Raw genomic sequence first — 22,420 nt, 5'->3', positions numbered from 1 at the left:
TTTTACTTACTACACAATTTACTAAAGGGAGGAATGCCAGTTCAAGAAACTGAGGGAGCAGTAATGAGTACTATTAAACAAACTGCAAAGAATTTATACTCCTGGATAAAGGAATTTATTACATTTATAAACTATGTGTGCTCAAGAACATTTATAATTTAGAAATGACTGAAAACTGCAGTGATAATGTGCGAGAGGTTTTAGTTAAAATGTAAGCATATCATTTGTTGGATTCTAAAGTACTCCAAAGGTATTTTGATATATTCCTGTTTGGGGTGAGCAGTCTATTTGTGGTGAAGCATCACACAAGGATTATACATTTCTCGCCAACAGTCTCATGGTGGTTTATAAATATGACTGGTGTCCTTTTTGCTTTCTAGCAGCCTCCCCATGTTAGCCTTGCCACATGGTCAGTCTTCTGTTTGGTAGGTTTTATAAATCCTAAAAGTTCTAGTTCGGAAACAGCTCTAATAAATCGAGCACTGGAGGCTGCAGCTAAGGAAATTTGCCATATTTTTTGACAAAAAGGTTAAAATCTCAATGTTAAAACATCAGTTGTTAAACTGAAGTAAAGTTCAAATATCTATTCCTAAATTAAACCGTAATCCTTACTGGAAAACATCAAATGTAATTAGAATCCACTGTCGACAAGACATGAATGGTAAAGTGCTTAAAGCTTACCTAATTCTAATTTTTCTTACAGTCTGAAAATTGCTTCCCCTTCAACTTCTAATAGTACATCATCGATCACCTTAGAAAAACATAATTACATTGACAGTTATGGGACATTTTTGCTAAATTCGGGAGTATGACCTTGATACAAGTTTGGGATTTGGTCTCATTTTAAACTTGGAATAAGTGTTTAGAAACAAGTTATTCTGGGATGGTATGGTTAATATTAACAAGTAATAATGTTGTCTGGGGCACATCTTTATAAATCTCTAAAATAAGTCTGGAGAAACTATAGGCTTATACGCCATGTAAACCTGGACATTGTAGAACTGGTTTTTTAAAAAAGGATACTGGATAATTTCATTCCTTTCTTCTGAGGTTATAGAATTTGCATCCATTTTTTCAGCAGCTGTCACAACTGTTGCAAAAGCCTTTTGAGAGACAAGACAGAAGAAAATAAAAATCTCTATCACTGCCAAGTATCTTTTATTGCATTTGATGACTGTATGAAGCCAGGTCAAGTACTGCTGCTGATAGCTGGCACATTTTTGAAATATTGCACCAAATTTCAGATTCTTAAAACTAATCTTCTTAGAAGGTGCCAATCATGCATATTTTTAAATGGTGACATCTGTTAAATAGGGCCTCTGACAGAGTTAACTTTGTAATGCTCTTCTGAGGATGGAAAGAAGTTATTTATCTTAGTAACAACAGTCGTCGGTTGCCTTGCCAAGCATTCCTTGTACTTCCTGATTGCTACATCTGTTGTATAGCTATTCCAATATTTTTTTTGTTTTATGTGATAAGGGAAACACTAGTTAATAATACACTTCTGTGGAATAACAGAACCAACCTAAACTGTTTAGCTCCTTCTTACTGTTAACTGTAGGGGTAGGTCACATACTTATTTTGACCTGGCACACTCACAAAATTCACTTGGTTGAGGTGTGGAATCAGAGTGCACAGGACTTGGAGTGGGACCCTTGAATGACCTGCTTATCTGGAGGAGATTTTGCAATATGAGGGGATTTACGCTTTCCAAACAAAAGAACAGGGCATTAAAAAAATGAAAGATGAGTTCCAAAGTACCAAAAGTATTAAAACCCCAGGAGAATGGTCACGGATGGCGAGGCAAATATACAGCTTGCTCTTTTCCCCCTGACCTACCTCTGACCAGTCCACAAGGTTGATTAGCCTGCTACACTCGAGGTGCAGTTTATATGCTATGCAGATGTCCGGGGCGACATTTGGAATGCAGCCTTCTTCACTTTTCAGTGCTTCATTCTAAAAACAACAGTAAACTAAGATGTCTGCCTTTTAGAAATGATTAGGAACACAAGCAGCCGTTAATGAACCCTCAAACTAAATTCAGTAAGCCAGTACATGGAAGTCTTTGGTTTCCTTTATTTAGTGAGCTGCATTTACTAACAGTTACTTAGCTCTTGTTTTGGATTAGGTCTTCATCATCATCCCCTTACCTCCTAGTCACTGGAAGAATAATCAGGATCAGAAAACAAGTGTATTTTTCATTTTAATCCAATTATTAATTTTTCACTTTTAATCATACATTATTATTTTCAGAGACCCTAATGCATTTCTATTTTCCATAAAAAGTTTATGGACTTTCTTGGGATTTTCAATAAAATGCCACTTCTAACACTTGTAATTATAGCAATAATTATTCTCTATTAATACCAACATACCACTACCAGAGTTGTAAGTTACTTCTCAAAAAGCTGTCAAACACTGCAGATCCTAACTCCTACAAAAACCATCTTTTTTAACTTGTTTGAAATCTATAGTTCTTACTGAGACAATCTCTCACACATACATACACATGGAGTTTATAATATATATCCTCCCCAAAGACTCTTAAAATCATACCAGATCTCTACTGTGACCTACCACTGAAGAGAAATTTTAATTTGTGTTTTATATAGTAAAAATATTTTGTGCTTTAAATATGAAATATTCAAGTCCCCACTACCACCATCATTGAAAACCACTGATTTCTATCTTCCTACTCAGTATTCTCTTGTAATGCTTAGCATGCTAGCTTGAGTGCCATTTTGGGATAGAAAACCAGTAAAGTGGAACATTCTTCATAGATTTTTATGAAATCATTTCTTAAATATCTTTTGGGCCAAGATTTCTAGGTGTTTAGCTGAGTTCAAAACAAATGAATGTATTAGCAAATTGTCAACAGATTATTTCATGTATACATAAACTTACTGAAATGTTTAAAATGATGGCTTCATCTGAAGTTTTTAAAACTCTGAACTGTACTGAACTCTGTTTAAAAAACAGCTTTTTTTTTTTTTTTTAAGTTTCTTTTGTGAGAGAGCATGTGTTTGAGCAGGGGAGCAGCAGAGAGAGAGAGAGAGAGAGAGAGAGAGAGAGAGAGAATCCCAAGCAGGCTCCGTGCTGTCAGTGCAGAGCCCGACGCAGGGCTTGATCCCACAAACTGTGACATCGTGATCTCAGCAGATGTCAAGAGTCAGATGCTCAACCAACTGTGCCACCCAGGTGCCCCAAGAAAAGCTTCTTGGAGCTAGCAAATATGTCTAGATTTTAGGAGTTTCATCCCTGCCAGATTATTGGCCATCCTCTATACTCAGCTCTTGAGATACTCTCTCGGAGTAGATCTTTCTTTGATTGAAAATCCCAAACTATTTATTTCTTATATCAGAAACAAACCATCTGGATCTTTTAAATACTGTTTGATCCATGATCTGATGTTATGTCTGTAGGAAACATTTATTTTCACAAGAGTAGTAGCATTATACTCTGGTGTCTTCATGCCTGTGATCTGGCATTTTACCACATGAAGGGGAAGATAATTACACACAATCGAAAGTTGGCAGCATTATTCACTGGCTTAGAAAATGCCCTCTAAAGTCTAAAGAATTTTTTTACACCTAAAAGAGGTATAATCCTGCGCTACCAACTCCCCATTTATTAGGACTGCAAATTTACAATATTTTTATGGTAAATGAAGCCTGGGGTCTGAATCAAACTTTCAGAGTAACAAATAGGCTTTTTACCTTGAGATAATAATAAGGATTGTTGAGTGCAGTGTGGAGGGCGATTCTGGGAGCAGCGTTCAGGTGCGCACGCAGGGTGTGGGCGGCACTGAAGTACATCACCTCGTGCAGAGGCTGTGTCTCTGGAGGCAGAAGGTATTCTCTGAAACAGCCAAAGGGAGGTAGGTATCTGTTTTTAGATAAGCACAGGTTTATTTTCAGTGTAACATTTTGTCAGTCCTCTGGAAGACTGAGCAACTTACTTAAAAAGCAAAATCAAGAACCAAAAACAAATGAAACAAAAGCCAAATATAATAGTACAGGTTCACTCAGAATTGTACCTTTTTCATACAATATTTTTTAAAACTTTCAGACTCATTAGAGTTTAAGAAACTGTATTTCAGTTCTGATTTAAACCTTTAGGAACAAATGTACCTAAGTTACATTTCTGCTCAAAAGCTTTATGATACCTTACAGTATTAAAGAATACTTTCTTGAAGTAATTGTTGAGAAAACCAAGATAGCTACACTCCTTACCACAGCAGACCTGTAACTCCTGGCAGGGTTTACAACACAGGCCTCAGACAGACCTGGATTTAAGAAGTTAGGAAATTCTTTTGGGAACATGGAAAATTTTTTGAAGTTTCATAGAAATGATACGTGGGAGGTTTTTATATGTTAGAATTAAATTTTACTTTAGAAGACAAAAAAGGCTAAATTTTAGCTTCAGAATATTAGAAAACAAGCCAACTGTTCATCACTAAAAATTTCAATTAGAAAAACCACTGAAACTTGTGTTTTTTCTCTTATTTATGAGCTAGATGACAAACCAATCTTAATGAAATTTGAACTTAGGAAATAAAGCATTAAAAAGTTCACTTTCAATGTCTAATGAGCCTATCAGCTTGCCTGTGCCCTGACAGTGACATCACTCTTGAGTGGCCTGGAGGGTAGCAAATTGGAAGGGAGAAACCTTGGCAAACACAACGCAAGGGTAAGAGTAGTAAGTCACTAACTTGTTTAAAGTAGTTCATTCACATGCCTTCATAAAGATTCAGGGGACTTAGTCCTGTCCCTGGGCTTTAAATATTTTAGCCACATGACAGATTTGTGTCAGTTCACCAAGTGCAGGTAGAAAAAGCAGCTGCCTCAGCCTCGCCACCAGAGAAATTACGCTCTTCTTCCCTGTGTCCTGGCTGTCTCCCCTCTTGGGACAAAATCCCTCTACACCTGCTCCACCTGTGTGGTCAGTAGCTTTAAGGAAAAGAGGACATGGAGGTATTAACCATGCACATCACCTCTCCTCATCTTAAGAAAGCTCCTGGCCCCCTGCTCATTCCACTTGTAGATGCTGCTCCTTCCCCAGAGTTCGTCAGAAGAAAACCCACTGGCAAAGTCTAGGATTTTGAATTGGCGCTAAGGATCAGCATTCTGTACCTTAAGTACTGCTAACCTCTTACTCAAGGTTAAATTAGCTGTAGCCTCTGGCATAGGTTTTGTAACATCAACTGCCTCCCCAGCTGGCTGGCTACCCAGTTTGTAATCAGCTCTTCCTGCACCAACCTCAGGCTGTCTCTCCCCAATCATTATAATGACTGTCATTAAAAGGCCCTGTTGGAAGTCCCTGCTATGAAGTAAGGACTGGAAATCAAACAAGGCAACCAGACAGAGTCAATTTCAGAAAAAAACTATTATCTCACATTTTTCATTTTTACTCCTCTCCCTTTTTAACATCTTTACATTTATTTAATGTTTAGAAATTCAGGTAATTCCCAAGGCAAAAGGCCTATGTGGATACCCTCAAAGAACCTCCATCAGAGGCAAAATAAAATATATGCCTGTATTTTGTTTACACTGGGCTGCTACATTAGTTGAACAACAGTGACAAAACATCATCGTACATTAGGATTTCTGTCCAACTGCAAATGTGGAGATTAGCATAGAAGCATACTTCTGCAGCTTATTTGCTGGGAGAAGCAGAGGTCACAAACAAAAGAGGTGGTTTTGTGGGAACTGATAGGACCACTTAGTGTCAAAAAGGGCTACAAAGTTGAAGTTTGTATTCTGGTGAAAACAGTAACTCAGAAAGTAGTACTTCTAATTCTCAGTAGTTTCATCAAGAGCTGCTCAAGGTAAACTGAGAACCCTGTCTCTCAAAGTCTATTGCTTATATTTATCTTTAACAAACATCTTTTCTCCAGGACTCCAAACTCTGTTCAAACATCTGTGATGTGGTCTCCTTGGAGACTGTATGGAGAAATGGAGAGGGACTTTTGATGGATGTCAGTAGACTAGGACTGTGTGACCATCCAGAAGTCCTAGCTTCACTCTGGGCTTTAGGTGCCACATGACTCCTCAGGTCCCTTTTAGTTCTAACATGCTACAATCCTAATCTCTTCCTGCCTGGGATAGTCAATTTTGATAGACAGTAAATCCTAGTATGGATAATTTTGTGATTTCACAACACAGCACAATTCAATCATGCTCAACTTTATTTCGGTAACCGCTCAGAAAGGTAAAAAGTCAGACATAATTAGGTCAAAGATCACAAAAGAGGAATAGCTGTTTGATTTCAAAGCCTACAATTTGGGATTTGTAGGAACTCAGAAAGGAACCTGGCATTTAGCCTACAATTATGTTAAAATACACTACATTTTTTAGCAATAACAATGGCCACAGGTTGGTAAAGGAAAGGAGCCAGAAACTTGGGGCAAAAACTACAGAACAGGAAAGCCCAGTAGTGCAAGGTTAACAGGAGGGCAAGGTTAACTAAAGTTCTAAAAGGTCAATTCCGGCCAGCAGGTCAATTCGATGTTGCATTGCATCACTTTTACATGACACATTTCTTACTTTAACCTACCTTTTGTCACACTTGGTTGATCATTTGGACCTCTTGCATGACATTAGTAATTTCTCCCTAATGATTAGCAACAATGGCTCCCACACTGTCCTGGAAAATGGAACTTTTCACTTTGAAGAAGGACAGGTCATTTATCAGAAAACTACTCTGCCTTCAGTAACTGAGCTGTTCTTTTTGGCACTTGATTATATTCAGTGCCTAGCCTGCTGTTTGAACTGCCATTAAAATACAGAATAAGCAATGATAAATAACAGCTTTTTCCTATTTTTTAACTATTAAATCATTTTCGTTTTCACACTTCTCTTTTTTTTTTTTTTTTTCCCTTATAGCATGTCCCAATTGCCTGAAAGGCAGCTTAGGTGGGAAATCCTAAACAGCTACATAAAATTGGCTTTTGGGAAATCTATGAATCAGAATGATCTGGGTTTCCCAAAAAGAAATAATCTTAAAATATAGGCTAATGGACTTCTAAATTACATTTCTCAACATGAATCTAGTGCTGATAATAAGTTGCACTGGTATTCTTTAGAATTAGAAGCGCCTTACTCTGGATAAAAGAGGGCATTATGGCTAGCTGGCTGTGTCTTCTGGGCTTGGCCTAGACCCATCATACTCCCAGCACAGGCAGAGCAAGGATACAGTGCAATGCAAACATTCTGTTGTTAGGGTAAAAAACACTCAGCTTTCTATTTTCACACCCCACTCCTCCAACCCCAGCCTAATGAACTAGAGAGATCAAATTTAAATCTGTGTTCTTGAACTGGCAGTAAAGGAATGAACTAGTCCTTTGATGAGACATCTTAATAAGGATGGAAAATGAATCAAAATTACAATTCTAAGCTAGATGAAGGGGCCTGAAAAGCATAAAGCCTAATCTAGGAGAAAGTGCCCTGGATTGGCTATGGACAGCTATCACCCCAGTCTTATTGGGAAAATAGCCTGATTTTTAGCTCTTAAGAGCAACAGACTCACCTCACCAGACTGTCAATGAAGTTGACAACTTTTTCTCTGAGTGCTTCAAACCTGGTCTGCTTCTTACTGGTTCTTCTTAATTCCTTCATTTCCAATAAGGACTATGGATGAAAGAACATATTTTTTCTGGTGATTCTGCAACAGAAAACTCAGAGGGGAGCTCTAGGTCCACAGACAGAATGTGCACAGAAAAAGCAAGATCAATGAGGGTTGCGTTTACTTTTTATTTTTAAGGTCTGCAAAGAATCTCTCCTCCTAAGTGTTTTGCTTCAAATATATATCAAGTTTATTTCAGGGAAAAAGAAAAAGAGCAGTTCACTTCATTGCTATTATACGGTAGAGTGCTCACAATCCACAACCCATTGGTTCATTTAAGAAAAGGATTTATATGGGGTGAGCCTGGGTGGCTCAGTCGATTAAGCAGCCGACTTTGGCTCTGGTCATGATCCCATGGTTTATGGGTTCGAGCTCCACATCGGGCTCTGCGCTGACAGCTCAGAGCCTGGAGCCTGCTTCAGATTCTGTGTCTCCCTCTCTCTCTGCACCCTTGACTAGCTTGTGCATGTGCGCTCAATCTCTCCCTCCCCCGCCTAAATAATTAAATAAACTTTAAAAAAAATTTCTTAAAAAAGAAAAGGACTTACAAGTAGGAGGAAAAAAATCCTTACACTTTGGCCATGAGAATAAATTCAATGTGTTCTGCCTTGCTTTGATTGAAAGTTTACATTTATCATAACTTGGTATCATGATACAAAGAAATGTTCTTTACTTTGACAACCAAGATCCTAAAGTTAGAATTAACTGACAAAGATTATGTTGGGTGTACTGTGGCTCAGTTCCTGGTCTCTACTGAATATGCATTAAAAAGTCAAGTCCCTAAAATTAATGGGTTAGGTTCTTATGGATTTCTGCTTCATCAAAAAAGTCAAATGCATCAGATAAATAATCAGATACCTTTTTGCAACAAATGTTCCCATTTTTTCCTTACTGCTGGTTAATTCCTATTCTAAGCCTGAAGGAACAGTTTCCACCTACGTTGGCTAGTAAATTCCAGACTTTGTAAATAGAGAATGAGGATGGCAGTGGATCAGATAAACAGGATGTTCAATTTATAAGTGTGTTACAAAATCTGCTTTGTTCCTGATTGTGGATGAAAAATAAAAACAAAAACACAGGCAGACCTAATCTAGAGCACACACTAAAAAAAGGAGTGTTGCAAGATGCAGTTGGAAGGAAAAATTTACCTTCTGAAGATGATAAAGGTCTGTCTTCTGAAGCCCCTTTGACTGTAGCCCTGAAGTATCTTCTTCTTCTTTGGCTTCTGCTTTTTAATATAAAACCAATATACAGCAACTAGGGTAAATCCATTCCAGTCAAAAGAACAAATATTTCTAGAACTCCACGGGAAATAAAGTGCACCAAAGGGAACAGAAAACTGCAGCTGGTGAAAGGTGTAGTTGTGCTTCTGGAGAGCATGAGGCTCTAAAACAACCCTCTTCCTATGTAAGGCAGGTTTTAGGAATTTCACATTCACATGGCTTATTTGGACTAAATCTAAGACAAGAGGATGTGGCTGCAGAATCTGCACTGTTCTAAAAGAATAAATTTCTTCTTAGCTATGGATAATTCTTCATTCAAGAAAAATATAATTTAAGGTTAAATATCTAATAAATTCTTTGTGCCATTTCATTAGCAAGTAGCAGAGCCTTGAAAACCTGATCTGACACTGTGACCCTACAAATGTAATTTTAAACCCAGACTATAAAACATAGTTAAGGAACCAGAGATAGCATATAGTCAAATATCTCTACTTGTCTAATGTGTGTGTGTGTGTGTGTGTGTGTGTGTGTGTGTGTGTGTGTGTTGGGAAGGGGGGGGGGGTGTTAATTTTACTTTATTATTAACAGAGTATCACTTCTGAGAATAGACAATACAGATATTTCTTTACAGTGGTTTTACTTCAACTCGTAAAATTCTTTATCTTCAGAATGTTAATCATCTTAATCTCCAAACTTCCCATTTCAAAAAGCTGCATTCCTTTATTATTTAGTATATCACAATTTATTTCACCAGCTTATGTTAATTGTTATAATATCAAGTTTTATTTTACAAAATAAAAACTAAGTCCAATTTTTTAAAAGATTGTAATTTACCTACTTATATATATTAAGTCTTTTACCTTATTTATGTCCTTAAGGGTGTCCCCTCACTGTCCCAATAACCACAGTTAAGGGGCATTTAAATTATGAATGAATGAACAAAAGCAATGAGCTGGCTTATGAGAGGGGAGCTGGAACCTGGGTGCTAGCACTAGCTAGCTGTGGGATCTGGAGGAAGTACATTCTCTTCCTGGGCTTTAGTCTGTTTGTAACTGAACTCAATGATTTCTACACTAATCTCCAGTCCTTTAAAATATGATTTGAAAAATGGTTCAGCTCATGCTACAGTGCAAAAGAGCAATGCCTACATACAGCCTGAAGCGAACCCTCTTAGTACTGTACTTCCTCGTGCTGGCTGCTCATGTCACTCCAGACAAGGAAACTTTCTCTTCATCTTCCACTGACCTAGCATGGCAGCTGTGGACAGATATGGAGGGATCTCAGCAAAAGCAGTTTCCTTTAATCCAAAGGATTTTCAAGACAAAGGAACACTTGCCAAACGTAGAAAGGATTGACAGACATTCCAAGTGTGAAGTATTTTCATCATGCCACGTCCAATCTATGTGCTTACATACCACACTGCCTCCTTCCCTCAACCTCCCAAAGTAAAATTTCCCTAAGTAGGGGAAAATAAAGGGTCCATACTCTTTGTTTGTTTTACCAAGAATACCATACTTTAGTGCTAGAATGAGAGCAAGAGAAGAGCCCATGAAAAGTTAACGATCAGTATCAATCCATGGTGCCCCTGGAAAACACAGAGAAGTCCTGCTGCATCATAACATGGCTACTCATACACAATCAGGCATCGCAGCATTCAGCAAATATAAATGGCCGTGTGGCGGTCAGGCAAAATCAAGGAAATTACAACACTTCAACATGGGAATGCCAGGCTGCCTCAGTTCATTTAGGACTGAAAGATTATAGCTTTTATAAATCAGATTAAAGCAAACCTCATGCATATTTTGGTAATCAGCATACCAATGAGCCTCATTTTTGTGAAAGTGGTTCACAGCTATTAATTCTTCAGGCTTACAAATGATTTATGCAGTGTTTTTGAAATCTAAAAGAACTTGATGAAATGCTTAAGAAAAAACATCTAAAAGGAGTCCTTAATTATGATGCCCTGCTACTCTCTCCAATCTTTTTGATTTTTTTTTTTTTTTTTTTAAGGTAAATGTAAGTCCTCTAAGCTGTCCATCTGGAAAGAATTTTTTTTCCTGACCATTTGATGATCTTCATTGTTTAAACCAAATCTGGAAGAGAACCACTTGTCTTATTTGTGATTGTCAGGATATGATATTCTGAGGGTTGGTATGCTGACTGCCCATGAACTACTTTATCTCTTTATCTCTCAAACATCAGAAAATGGGGTTTTCCATGTTATTTTATTTAGTTAAATTTCATAGCCAGTACAATTGGCAAGATGCTATATTCTCACCATCAAGACTCTGAAACTGGGCCAGAAACTCCTCTATTCTCTTTGCTGTGCTCCCAAGCTGCTTTTCAGAAGAGGACTTAAAAACCTTGAAACATTTCTGAAGTATGGTCATCAGTTCATCCTTTGCCAACATCCTAGAATATAATCAGTGACAGGAGACATACTGTAATGGGAAAATTAATATACTTAACACTCTGTATATTAAATGTTTCTGGTCAGAAAAAGATGGTATAAATTCTTCACTAGTAGCTACCAAATTTGGGGGGAGAGATTTTCCTCAATGTATGTGACATTTCAGAAGTATTTAGAAAAGTTCTCATAATAAAGCTCAACTCACAAATGTACAAAGCTCCAGGCTCACAGCCTGATTGCAGCACTTACTAGGTTTGTAGTACACAGCAAGTTACCAAACCACTCTGACCCTGGGTTTCCCGGTCTATAAAATGGAAATAAGAATTCACATATTTCACAGGTTAGATGGAGGCTTAAAAATTAAATGAGGAGATGCATTTGAAGACTCTAGCCCAATGCTTACCACACAGTAGGTAGGCATTTAAGGTTAGTGTCCCTTTGCTTCAGATCTGAGACAGAAATGTCAGCTGAAGATACAACACTTAAACTAAATGAAAGCTTATTTGAGAGGACCAAAAAAATATCATAATCATTTCTCTAATTATTACCATCTTAGCTATATTTTAACATATTCTATGGGCTTTATAAACATCAGTCATTAAATCCACTAAATTTTTTTAAAAGGTAAGCAATTCTGTGTGTTTTATATAGCACAGGTGGAATGGTTGTATAATGCACTCAAGGCCACAGAAGAAATCTGTTAGAAACAGAACACAGATCTTCTAAAAATTAGGATCCCATTCTCAGAACCCTTACTTATAGGATCTCTCTACTAAGATCATATTCAGTAACAGAATGAAATGGAATTAGGTCAATATTAGTAATTATTAAGTGCCATGACACAAGTATAAAAATTATTTTCAGCAAATGGACCTAAAAACTGAAGACTACTATGATTAAAAGTTCTTGTATTTATCATGAAGGACTCAGACAAATCCAAAATATAGGCTATTCTGCAAGATAACTACCTTATGTTTGACATTTTTCATAATAAAAAATCTGGGAAAGATACTAACATTACTAAGACAGAAAAAAGATATAAAGCTAAGTAGACTAAGACTACTGAGCAATTAAGCTGGTTACTTCAACTAAATTTAAACCCCAACCAAAAAATAAAGAATTGTCATACAACCAACAAATACAGAAACTGGTAGGAGTGGACAAAAGTAAACTTTTGCCTAGAAAAAGTATAAGATCTTCCTCCTTCTATAACAATAATTATCTGAAGTATTAGTAGTCTTTTTCTGTGAATGAAAGGCAGCTAGAGGTCAAAGAAAATTAAACCAACACATTTAATTCTTGATTACATTTGACATTACTTAAAATGTCTGACTTTCTATTGCCCAGATGAAGTTAAACTTAAAAGAGTTAAACTCAAAGTCAGATACATTTGAACAATCTGTTATACCTGACAAACGTTAGCCCTATTCAAATAGCCACGACCAGCATCTCCAGGGTCCGAGGAAACACTGACAATGGCTTGCTTGCGGGGCAGAAGCTGGTAACTCACATCAGCAGCACCCTGAGAAAAAGCGTACCAGGCTGCAGGCAGCCCTTCTGGGCATCTATCTGCAGCTTACAAAACTGAGTATTGAGAGAGACAAAGCCCCGCCTATTATTGACTTTCAGGATATAAGGGAAAAAAATGTCATTATGTCATATAATTTTGAAATCAAACTTTATTAGTCATAACTTTTAACATGACATTTGTTGGAGGGGGTAGATCCTTCACTTCAGATGTAAACGTCCAGGAATTCAGAGAGTTATCACTCTTTTTCTTACTAGCCAAAGGTAATGTTCTTGTTTCCAGAAGAGCAAAAGATCTTACACTTTCCCAAGTACTCTCCAGTTTAATATAAAACAAGTCTTGAAGTAGAGCTAATAATGTGACCAACCCTATAAAATCATTAAATTTTTTCAATTAAATTATATATACACAGAATCAACATATGCCTGCTATCATCACTATTATTTTTTTTTCTAATGTTTTTATTTTTGAGACAGAGAGAGACAAAGCATGAACAGGGGAGGGTCAGAGAGAGGGAGACACAGAATCCGAAACAGGCTCCAGGCTCTGAGCTGTCAGCACAGAGCTCGACGCGGGGCTCGAACTCACGGACCGCGAGATCATGACCTGAGCCGAAGTCGGCTGCTTAACCGACTGAGCCACCCAGGCGCCCCTCATCACTATTATTTAGTATCATTCTACAGTCCAGTTGCTACAACAAATTAAGAAAAAAGAAGTGGTGCAAAAAAAAAAAAAAAAGGAAAGAAAAAAGAAGTGGTGCAAACATTACAAAGGAAGATGAAATTTATTATTTGCATATGATGTGACTATAAGATTGGAAAATCTAAAAGAACTGCATAAGTATTAAAGAGTATGAAGGATGTGTGGATGTAAGACATGTATACACATACACCTGTGTTGACACCTTACATGTACATGTAATCCATCTTATATTAAACTATGTAATGGAAAAAAAGAACATATTCAAAATGGCAACAAAAACCATAGAAAACAAAGCAATATACTTTATAACAAATATGTAAGACATAAAAAAAAAAAGAAAACCCTGAATAAGTGAATAGACATTTAAAGTTTTAGAGATACAAATTCATTCCAAATAAGTCTATACTTTTAACACTTTTTGAAACAAAAGTCCAGTGAGTATTTGTTTAAACCCCAATAAAATTATCCTAAAATTTATATGGAAAAAATAACTGTTCCTTAAAAAGAGGAATAATGTGTATATACTTGACTGTGTACAGTGGGGCTATTAATATATTAAAAAGTATAAGCTACAGTGATTAAAATCAGATGGCACTTTATAGGAATGAACGGGTCAATAATGAGAATAAGTCTACAAAGAGATCAAGGAATATATAGGAGTTTGGTACATAATACAAGGTAGTACTTCTAATTACTGGGGAAGAGATGGAAATAGTTTGAGTATAATAGATCACTACCTCAATATTATTTCAAACAGAATAAAGATGTGAGTATGGCATGGGGATAGGAGAAAGAACTAGTCCATCAATTATAAAATACCAGAAGAAAATAATGATATTTAAGCCTAATAATATCCAGCATCAGCATGAGTGTGGGGAAACAAATACTGATACACTGTTGGCACAAGTGTACGTTGGAAAAAGTGTTTACATTTTAGACCCTAAAAGTCTATTAAATGTGTATTTATTTTTGTGAAAATTACACAAATGTAGGAGAACATTTACCCTTGGTGATTACTGTAACAGTGAAGAATTAGAAACAACCCAAATACATATCAAACAAGGGACTGATTAAATAAAATGTTACATTTTCAAAATGAGATATTATGTAGCTGTGATAAACAATGACATAGTACTAGTGATGACAGTTAACATATATGCACATGTGTATTTGGCAGAATTTGATCTCTACTACACTATATGATGTAGTTATTATTATTGCCACATTAAGAGATGAGGAACAGAGACACAGAAAACTTAAGTAACTTGTCTAGAGTCTGGTAACTGGCAATTGCCAATTTGGTAATTTGACTGGATTAGAACCAAGTCTGGCTTGGTTGGCATCCATGCTCTTACCAACCATGCTGCACCACATTTCAAGACACAGTGTCCACAGTAGGATATTAGGTACAAAACAAGTAACTACCACAACAAAAATGAACAAATTTCAAAACCAAAAAAATGCAAGTTGTAGAACATCCTATCCAGTATGATTTAATACCTGTTTGTGCCTAGAAAAAAATCTAGAAGTACAAACTGTTAGCAGTAGATGACTGGCTTTCAAAGTTATAGAACACGAATGGTAATATCAAAAAGCAATGTTATGTTTTCACTTAGATTATTATTAGAGTGACTCCACTTTGGACAAACCAAACCTGATTGAACAAAACTGAAAACTAAAAAATGAAAATTTTAATTTATCCCTCAAAGTTTTTTATAATAACACCCAAATAGAAAATTAAGTATTGAGTCTAGCCACTAGACCAGCATGTTTCAAACTGAGTTTTCAAAATGGGTTTCAACCATTAGTAAGTCATGAAACCATTCATTCATTCAGTGAACACTTACTGAATGCCTACTACATACCAGCCACTGTTCTGGGCTTTTGGGATACATCTCAGTGAAACAAAAACCCCTGTATTCATGAAACTTGTATTCTAATGGATGGGGGATGAGGAGGTAGGGCACAGACAACAAACACTATGTCTCATATTACTATGTATATATTAAAACTTGACATTATTATAGAAAAATATTAAGGGGGAAGTTTGGGGAGGAGCAGATAGGTTTGAATTTCAAAATGATTATTAGGCCTCACTGAGAAGAAGATATTTGATCAACCACGTGAAGGAGGTAAGAGAGTGTTTGTAAGAACTTTTCCTGGCAGAGAGAATAATGCATGCAAAGGGCCTACACTGAGTGTATGTCTGGCATGTTCAAGAAGAACAAGAGGTCAAGGTGGCTGGAGTGGAAAGAGAAATCAAGTAGTAGGAAATGAAATAAGAGATAGGCAATGCAGGGCTAGATCACAGAGGGTTGCTATATAGACTGTGGCTTTTATTCTGAGTGAAAAGGGGAGTTCATGGAATTGTTTAGAGCAAAGGAATGAAATTATATGATGTATTTTAAAAGGACTGTGCTGACTGCTGTTTTGAGAAAAACCCATGGGGGAACATGTATGGAAGCAAGGGAAACCAGTTTTGCAATTTTCCATATGAGAGACGATAGTGACTTGGACACGTGTTACCAGTGAGGGAAGGTGGCAAAAAGAGGTTTGATTCTTGATATATTTTGAAGCCAGAACCCAAGTTTTTGGATTTCAACAATGGGAAGGATAAAAAGACTGACTACACGAAGATTCTAAGGTTAAAGGGAAGATCACACATTCAGTTTTAAACATATTAACTTTGAAATGTATATTGGATATCTAAGTGGAGATGTTAATTAGGTACATGGAATAACAGTCAGGCAGTCAAAAAAAAGAAAAAAGTGGGCTTTTGACTAAGCCCTGGCACATTGTAATGTTAGGGTGTCAAGGAGAAGAGAAACCACCAAAGAAGACAGAAGGAGCATGCACTAAAGTAGGAGGAAACCGAGAGTCGGGATCCTGAATGTCATTAAGGAAAGAGTGCTGTACTGTGCTGGTGCTGATAACAGGTTAACACAAATGAAGACGTAGGACTGACCATTAGATTTAGGAACAGGGAAGTCACCAATGACCTTCTTCAAAGTAGTTTTAATAGAGAGCAAAAACCAAATCAGGTAAGACAGAATGAAAGGAGAGGAACTAGAGACAGTGAGACAGTGCTTTTGAACTCAGGGAGATCCCATTTAGCATTCAGCTGAAAAGAAAATATCAGAATTATAAAGTATGAAAGCCACCACACAAGATTAAAGAGAAAGGAAAAAACACATTAAGATAGGTCACATTAATGCCAAAAAAGAGCTAATTATGTTTAACCAACTTAAGGCTTATGATACTTAATGTGTTAAAAGCTTTATAGGTTGTTATAAAAGAAATGTTTCTTTAACTAAGACAGAAAGAGAATCATTTGGCAATCATTAAAAACAACCATCCTGCAGGGCAATGTAATGTTCTGCTTCATCATGCAGAAAGCCAATAATTCCTGGTTAAGTACTGATTATATAAAGGTCTGATTGAGAACAGGCTATAAGGAGAAACTGGTCAATCCATGGCTAATGCAAAAATCCTCTAAATAATGAGTTCTCAAGTTTTAAACAGACATTGTCATAAATTAGCTTTTAAAAATACTCAAAAATTCAAACCTGCATATGTCAATGAAAACTAGAAGAAAATAAAAAAGCTTACAAAAAACTATATTCACAGAGATTATCTACTTCAAAGACAACACAACAAAGCAATCATATATGGTAACAAGTGAAAGAGAAACCAAAAATATGCATAATTCTTCCCACACCTTGATATTTCATGTTAGATGCCACTTCCTCCGTGAAACTGCTCGATCTGCTCAGTGGAGGTTAGCACTCTAGACCTCACCTGTCATACATCACAGACTTATTCCCCTGTATTGTAATTGCCTACCTGTCCACCTTCATCTCTCACTTAGCCAAAATTCAGTGTAGATAAGAACTAGGGTTATCTTTGTAATCAGATCGGTGGCTCCACATATCAAGCATCAAAAAAAAACCCCAACATTTTTTGAAAGGATGAACAAGGCAATGGCCCTGCACTGACAGTTTCATGACCTCAGGCCTTAGTGAACAATAGTTTCTTTATTTACAAGTTGGTTCATGTAGGGGAGCACTTGGAAGTTACAGTGCCTTTTGTGGAACACCATGCTCTTTTCTGTGTCAAAATGGGTAAATTAAATTATATCATATAGTTAGAAACAACTTGAGTAAACTAAAATATATATATATTTTAAAGATGTATTATATACTTCAATATTTTTATATATCATCTATATTTTATATATTTATACTTCTTTTTCAAAAGAAAAACAGTTGTCAAACTAAGATTAGCTATTTCTGAATGTTTAACAGTTTTAACATCTCTTAGCTACCAGCTCGTTTTCTAACAAAAAATAGCAGGCACTAAAAGTTTGGTGAAGAAAAAATGAAATACAAATTCAGATCTTTTCTGTCCACTGAGATGAAAAAACAAACAAACAAACAAACAAACAAACACTATTCACTATTAGCAGTAGAATATCTTGTTCCAGTTTTGGAACCAATCTGAGATTAACTGCCTCAAGCCATCCAGCTTCTCCACCAATAAAGCCTTTTCTTTTCTTTCAATAGCTTCATTTTTTTCCTCAAAATTTTGTACCTTCTTCTTACTTCCCTTTATTTTCTAGAACAGTGTTTCTCAAAGTGTGGTCCCTTGGCCCATCTGTCCAAATGTGGTGGAGTGTTTATTAAATGCAGATTTCTTCTGTCCACCACACCCCAGTTCCAAAGAATTCAGAATCATTGGGGAGAGGGCAAAAGTATACATGTTTAATACACCTCAGCTGATTCTTATGTACACTAAAGCCTGAAAATCATTACTTTAAAAACAGCAACTATCAACATCTTTTGCTATTGAATGAGCTTCAACAATTCAGCTCGTTGATTTCACCACAAGTGTACAGATGACTATGGAGGACCTGGCATGATGCAGATTCAGGACTGGCAATCCTTGTTCTAAGAAAGAAACTACATTTTAACTGTACAGTCTCATATACCTTCTGCACAGACAAATCTAGATCATCAAAAGCTAAATTATGCTATTTAGTAAGCATCACATGGACTGTGGAGCTGTGCTATTTTTCATTAACTAGATCTTTAAATCTCATCTAAAGTTGATCTGCAAATTCAGGAAACAATGTATTATTTAGATTCCAAATCTCTAGTCTCTTTCAACTAACCTAAAGTGATCAAATGTTAATATTATTACTTGGGTCATGTTTTTTTAACTCAGTGAAAGCTGAGCTGACCTATTAATATATTACTGTTTAACTCAAAAGCCTTACTCAGAAATTAGAATAATTTCTTTCAGCCTAAATTCCTTTAGCTATCAATCAACTTCAATTTATAAATCTGTTTGTCCAGCAAACTCATAAGGTTATACTTCGGATAAGCAGACCAGACACTGTGGCTTCTTTCATTTATATGTCTGTACTCTGTGCCAAGATGCCTAGTGTCAGGATGGGAAGGGGGTTTTGCGGCCACAGAAGCTTGTTTGGCTGGTTCGTTTTAACATTTGAGGTGTGCTCTGAACATGGACTGCTGGCCACAAACCCACAGAAATTACCTTTTATACTACCTCCCAAATAATTGGAATAGGGCTGAAAAACAGACTTAACTTTGAAGATTCAGATTTAAATTCCAGCTGTGTCAACTGCATAAAAGTCACTCAGTGTTTCCAGTTTTGGTTTCCTTATTTGGAAGAAAATGAGATAATCCTAGATAAGTAATTCTCAATTGATGGGGCAAGGGGCAGAATAAATTCCCCTAAGAAGACAGGCACACTTCTCATTACTCTCAGTCCAAGAATCATTGCATAGCACTCTATGGCTACTGATGTGAAATCACAGTACTTTACAGGTCTAGCTGATCCATCATGTTCCTGTAAGTTAAAACTCTAAGGGTATTTTATCAATACCCTTAAAACCTTACTATGGAAGCAAGGTTTTTTGAATTTCAAGTCTGAAAAATGCTTGGTCAAGTGTTTGATTTCTAGATGGCTGTTTAGAAATTCTCTCTAATAGAAAGGTAAATTTTTCCTCTTAAGGTCTTTCAGAGCTGACCACAAGAAGCCCAGTGCACTCACGTAGCTCACTGCTGGGTTAGCACCATTTTTACTACTTCCGGTTCCCAAATGGTGTCTTAAGTATATCCTTATATAATAATACATGCTTGGTAAAAAATTAACCAACTCATATCCTGCATAGGGATGTGGTCTTCATGCTCCAAGAGTTGACTGAAAGAAGAAAGGCTATGGAAGACATGCAGAACCACTGCACTCCTGTCAAATTATGGCCTTTTATAAAGGCATAACTGCCAGCTCCCCACGTGTACATCAATGTCTGCTGCATACATTTTAAAAATAACTGTGATATACAATTCTGTAAGTCTTTTTCCACTCATGAATATATGATATTTTCAACATTACAAATACCACGTAAATACACTTTAAAACTGAGATAATTAGCAAATGACATATTAGTTTCACGTGTACATGATTTGGTATGTGTATATACTGTGAAATGATCACCGTAAGAAGTCTAGTTAACATCCACCACTGCACATAACTATAAATTTTCTTTCTTGTAATGAAAACTTTTAAGATTTACTCTATCAGGAACTTTCAAATATGCAATACTACATATCACCATACTATAAATTACATCCCCAGGGCTTATTTTATAACTGGAATTTGTACTCTTTGACCACCTTCAGTCATTCTGCCCACCCCCCCACCACTGGCAACTACCAATCTGTTCTCGGTATCTGAGTTCAGTGTTATAGAGGGACTTCCTAATTCTTATGGCTGAATAATATTCCACTATGTGTGTATATGTGCATTTTTCTTTATCCATTCCTTGATTGATGGGCACTTGGCTTGTTTCCATGTCTTGTCTATTGTGAATAGCTGCAATAAACATGGGAACACTGGTATCTTGAGTTGGCATTTTCATTTCCTTCAGATAAACACCCAGAAATTGAATTGCTAGGTCAAATGGTAGTTCTATTTTTAATTTTTTGAAGAACCTCCACACTGTTTTCCATAACGACTGCACCAATTTATATCTCCACCAATAGGGCACAAGTATTCCTCACCACCACTTGTTATTTCTTGACTTTTTGATAAGAGCCTCCTAACAGGTGTGAGGACATATCTCATTAAGGTTTTGATTTGCATTTCTCTGATGACTAGTCATGTTAAGCATCTTTTCATGCACTTATTGGCCATCTGTATGTCTTCTTTGGGAAAATGTCTGTTTAGCTCCTCTGCCCATTTTTTAATCAATTGTTTGTTTTTTCTATTGAGTTGTAGGAGTTCTTTATATATTTTGGATATTAAACCCTTATCAGATGTATGATTTCCTAATATTTTCTCCCATTTAATAGGTTGCCTTTTCATTTTATTGATGGTTTCTCCTTTACTGTTTAGAAGCTTATTGGTTTGATGTAGTCCCACCTGTTTATTTTTGCTTTTGGTATCAAAGACAAAATATCATTGCGAAGACCAATGTCAAGGAGGTTCACTTATGTTTTCTTCTACTTTTGTGGTTTCAAGTCTATTTTCAAATCTTTAATCCATTTTGAGTTGATTTTTGTGACTGGTGTTAAGAAAGTGGTCCAGTTTTCCCAGCACCATTTATTAAAGAGACTGTCCTTTCTCTATTATCTGTTCTTGCCTCCTCTGTCATAAATTGTCTATATATGTAAGAATTTATGTCTGGGCTCTCTATTCTGTTTCATTCATCTATGTGTCTTTTTTTATGTCAACACCATACTGTTTTGATTACTGACTGTAGCTTTGCAATATAGCTTGAAATCAAGAAGAACGATGCCTCCCACCTGTGTTCTTTCTCAAGATTATTTTAGCTATTCTTTTGTGGTTCCATACAAATATCAGGAATTAAATACTTTTCAATGATCACAAAATATTTCACCAAGTTGATTTATGATTATTTAAACATGTCAGTTTCCATATAAAAGGGATTTTTCAAGAGAAATACTGCCTTTAAGGAACTTAACAAAAAAAGTCAAACTGGAAATGTTTCTAGACTATGTTTCTACAGGACCTCAGTTTTTTTTCCCAAGTGACATTCAGTGATCATTTTAATCTTATTTTCTCTCATGATGTGAATTGTTTGAAGACAGGTGATGGGAATATCTGGTTTCCTAAATTCAGATGATTCTTACTTAGAATGCCTAAACTGACAAGTGTCCTTGACTTCTTTTCCACATCTAATCTGCACAAAAGGAAAAGAAATCCATTCTGGACATTCCCAGATTCTTGGTAGTGCCCAGACTCTAAGCTGTCTTTGCTGTACCTGACATATTTCATCCTTAATGCTTTTTATATTCCTATGTTTCTGACCTCAGTTTAGCAAAATGACTGAAACTTCACTTTCTATTTATTGCTTCTGCTTTACTCAGATCCCCAAGCCCATACTTTAGATCTTAGCAAGAATAGTGGAAGGTACAACAGCTGTGAAATCAGATCTGGATTAGAATTCTGGTTCCATCAACAACTAGGAGATCTCAGGCAAATTCTAATTCCTATATATGCTTCAGTATTCTGAGTTGTAAAGTGTGGATAATAGTATCTGCCACAAAGGTGTACTTGTGTATTAGACAGGAAAGTTTACTGAAAGTGCCTACCTAACACAGTGCCTGACACACTGCAAGCTTTTATAAACAGTGGTTACGACTGTCACCATTACTATTATTGCTCATGTTTCCTTAACCTAGTTTGGAATTGGCATTCTTGACCCTTGACTTGTACCCCAAGATTACCGATGCCAAAAAGATGTAGAAAGAAAAAAGCAAGCCCCTCTCTGACAAAGGAATCTATGAATTTAAGACTATTCAACTGGAAAAGGAAGACAATCACTAATCACAAAAATTAAAGAGGAAACTCAGCAAGAATCAACTAGGTGTTGAGGCAGGAATGGTG

The 22,420-nt window shown here is 36.4% G+C and overlaps 1 protein-coding gene across 4 annotated transcripts in view; it reads right to left on the bottom strand.

Moving 5' to 3' along the window:
• ORC3 (origin recognition complex subunit 3) overlaps positions 1–22,420 on the bottom strand; it is a 61,864-nt gene continuing 39,444 nt past the window's right edge. For 2 of the 4 annotated variants that reach the window (XM_060616134.2, XM_060616138.2), the window contains 7 exons: positions 11,125–11,258; positions 8,772–8,851; positions 7,528–7,628; positions 3,717–3,858; positions 1,840–1,956; positions 1,024–1,103; positions 1–482 (listed from right to left, as the gene is read on the bottom strand). In XM_060616134.2, the coding sequence (XP_060472117.1) occupies positions 377–482; positions 1,024–1,103; positions 1,840–1,956; positions 3,717–3,858; positions 7,528–7,628; positions 8,772–8,851; positions 11,125–11,258 (760 nt within the window). In that variant the 3' untranslated portion in view covers positions 1–376. Of the gene's footprint in view, positions 490–1,023; positions 1,104–1,839; positions 1,957–3,716; positions 3,859–7,527; positions 7,629–8,771; positions 8,852–11,124; positions 11,259–22,420 lie in introns of all 4 variants that reach the window. The other 2 variants (XM_060616136.2, XM_060616135.2) reach the window with 2 other exon arrangements.

This window comes from Panthera onca, chromosome B2 (assembly GCF_046562875.1).
Source record: "Panthera onca isolate mPanOnc1 chromosome B2, mPanOnc1 haplotype 2, whole genome shotgun sequence".
NCBI classification, from domain to species: Eukaryota; Metazoa; Chordata; class Mammalia; order Carnivora; family Felidae; genus Panthera; species Panthera onca.
The sequence above is the reverse complement of the archived record's forward strand: the minus strand, read 5'-3'. Positions and strand labels throughout refer to the sequence as shown.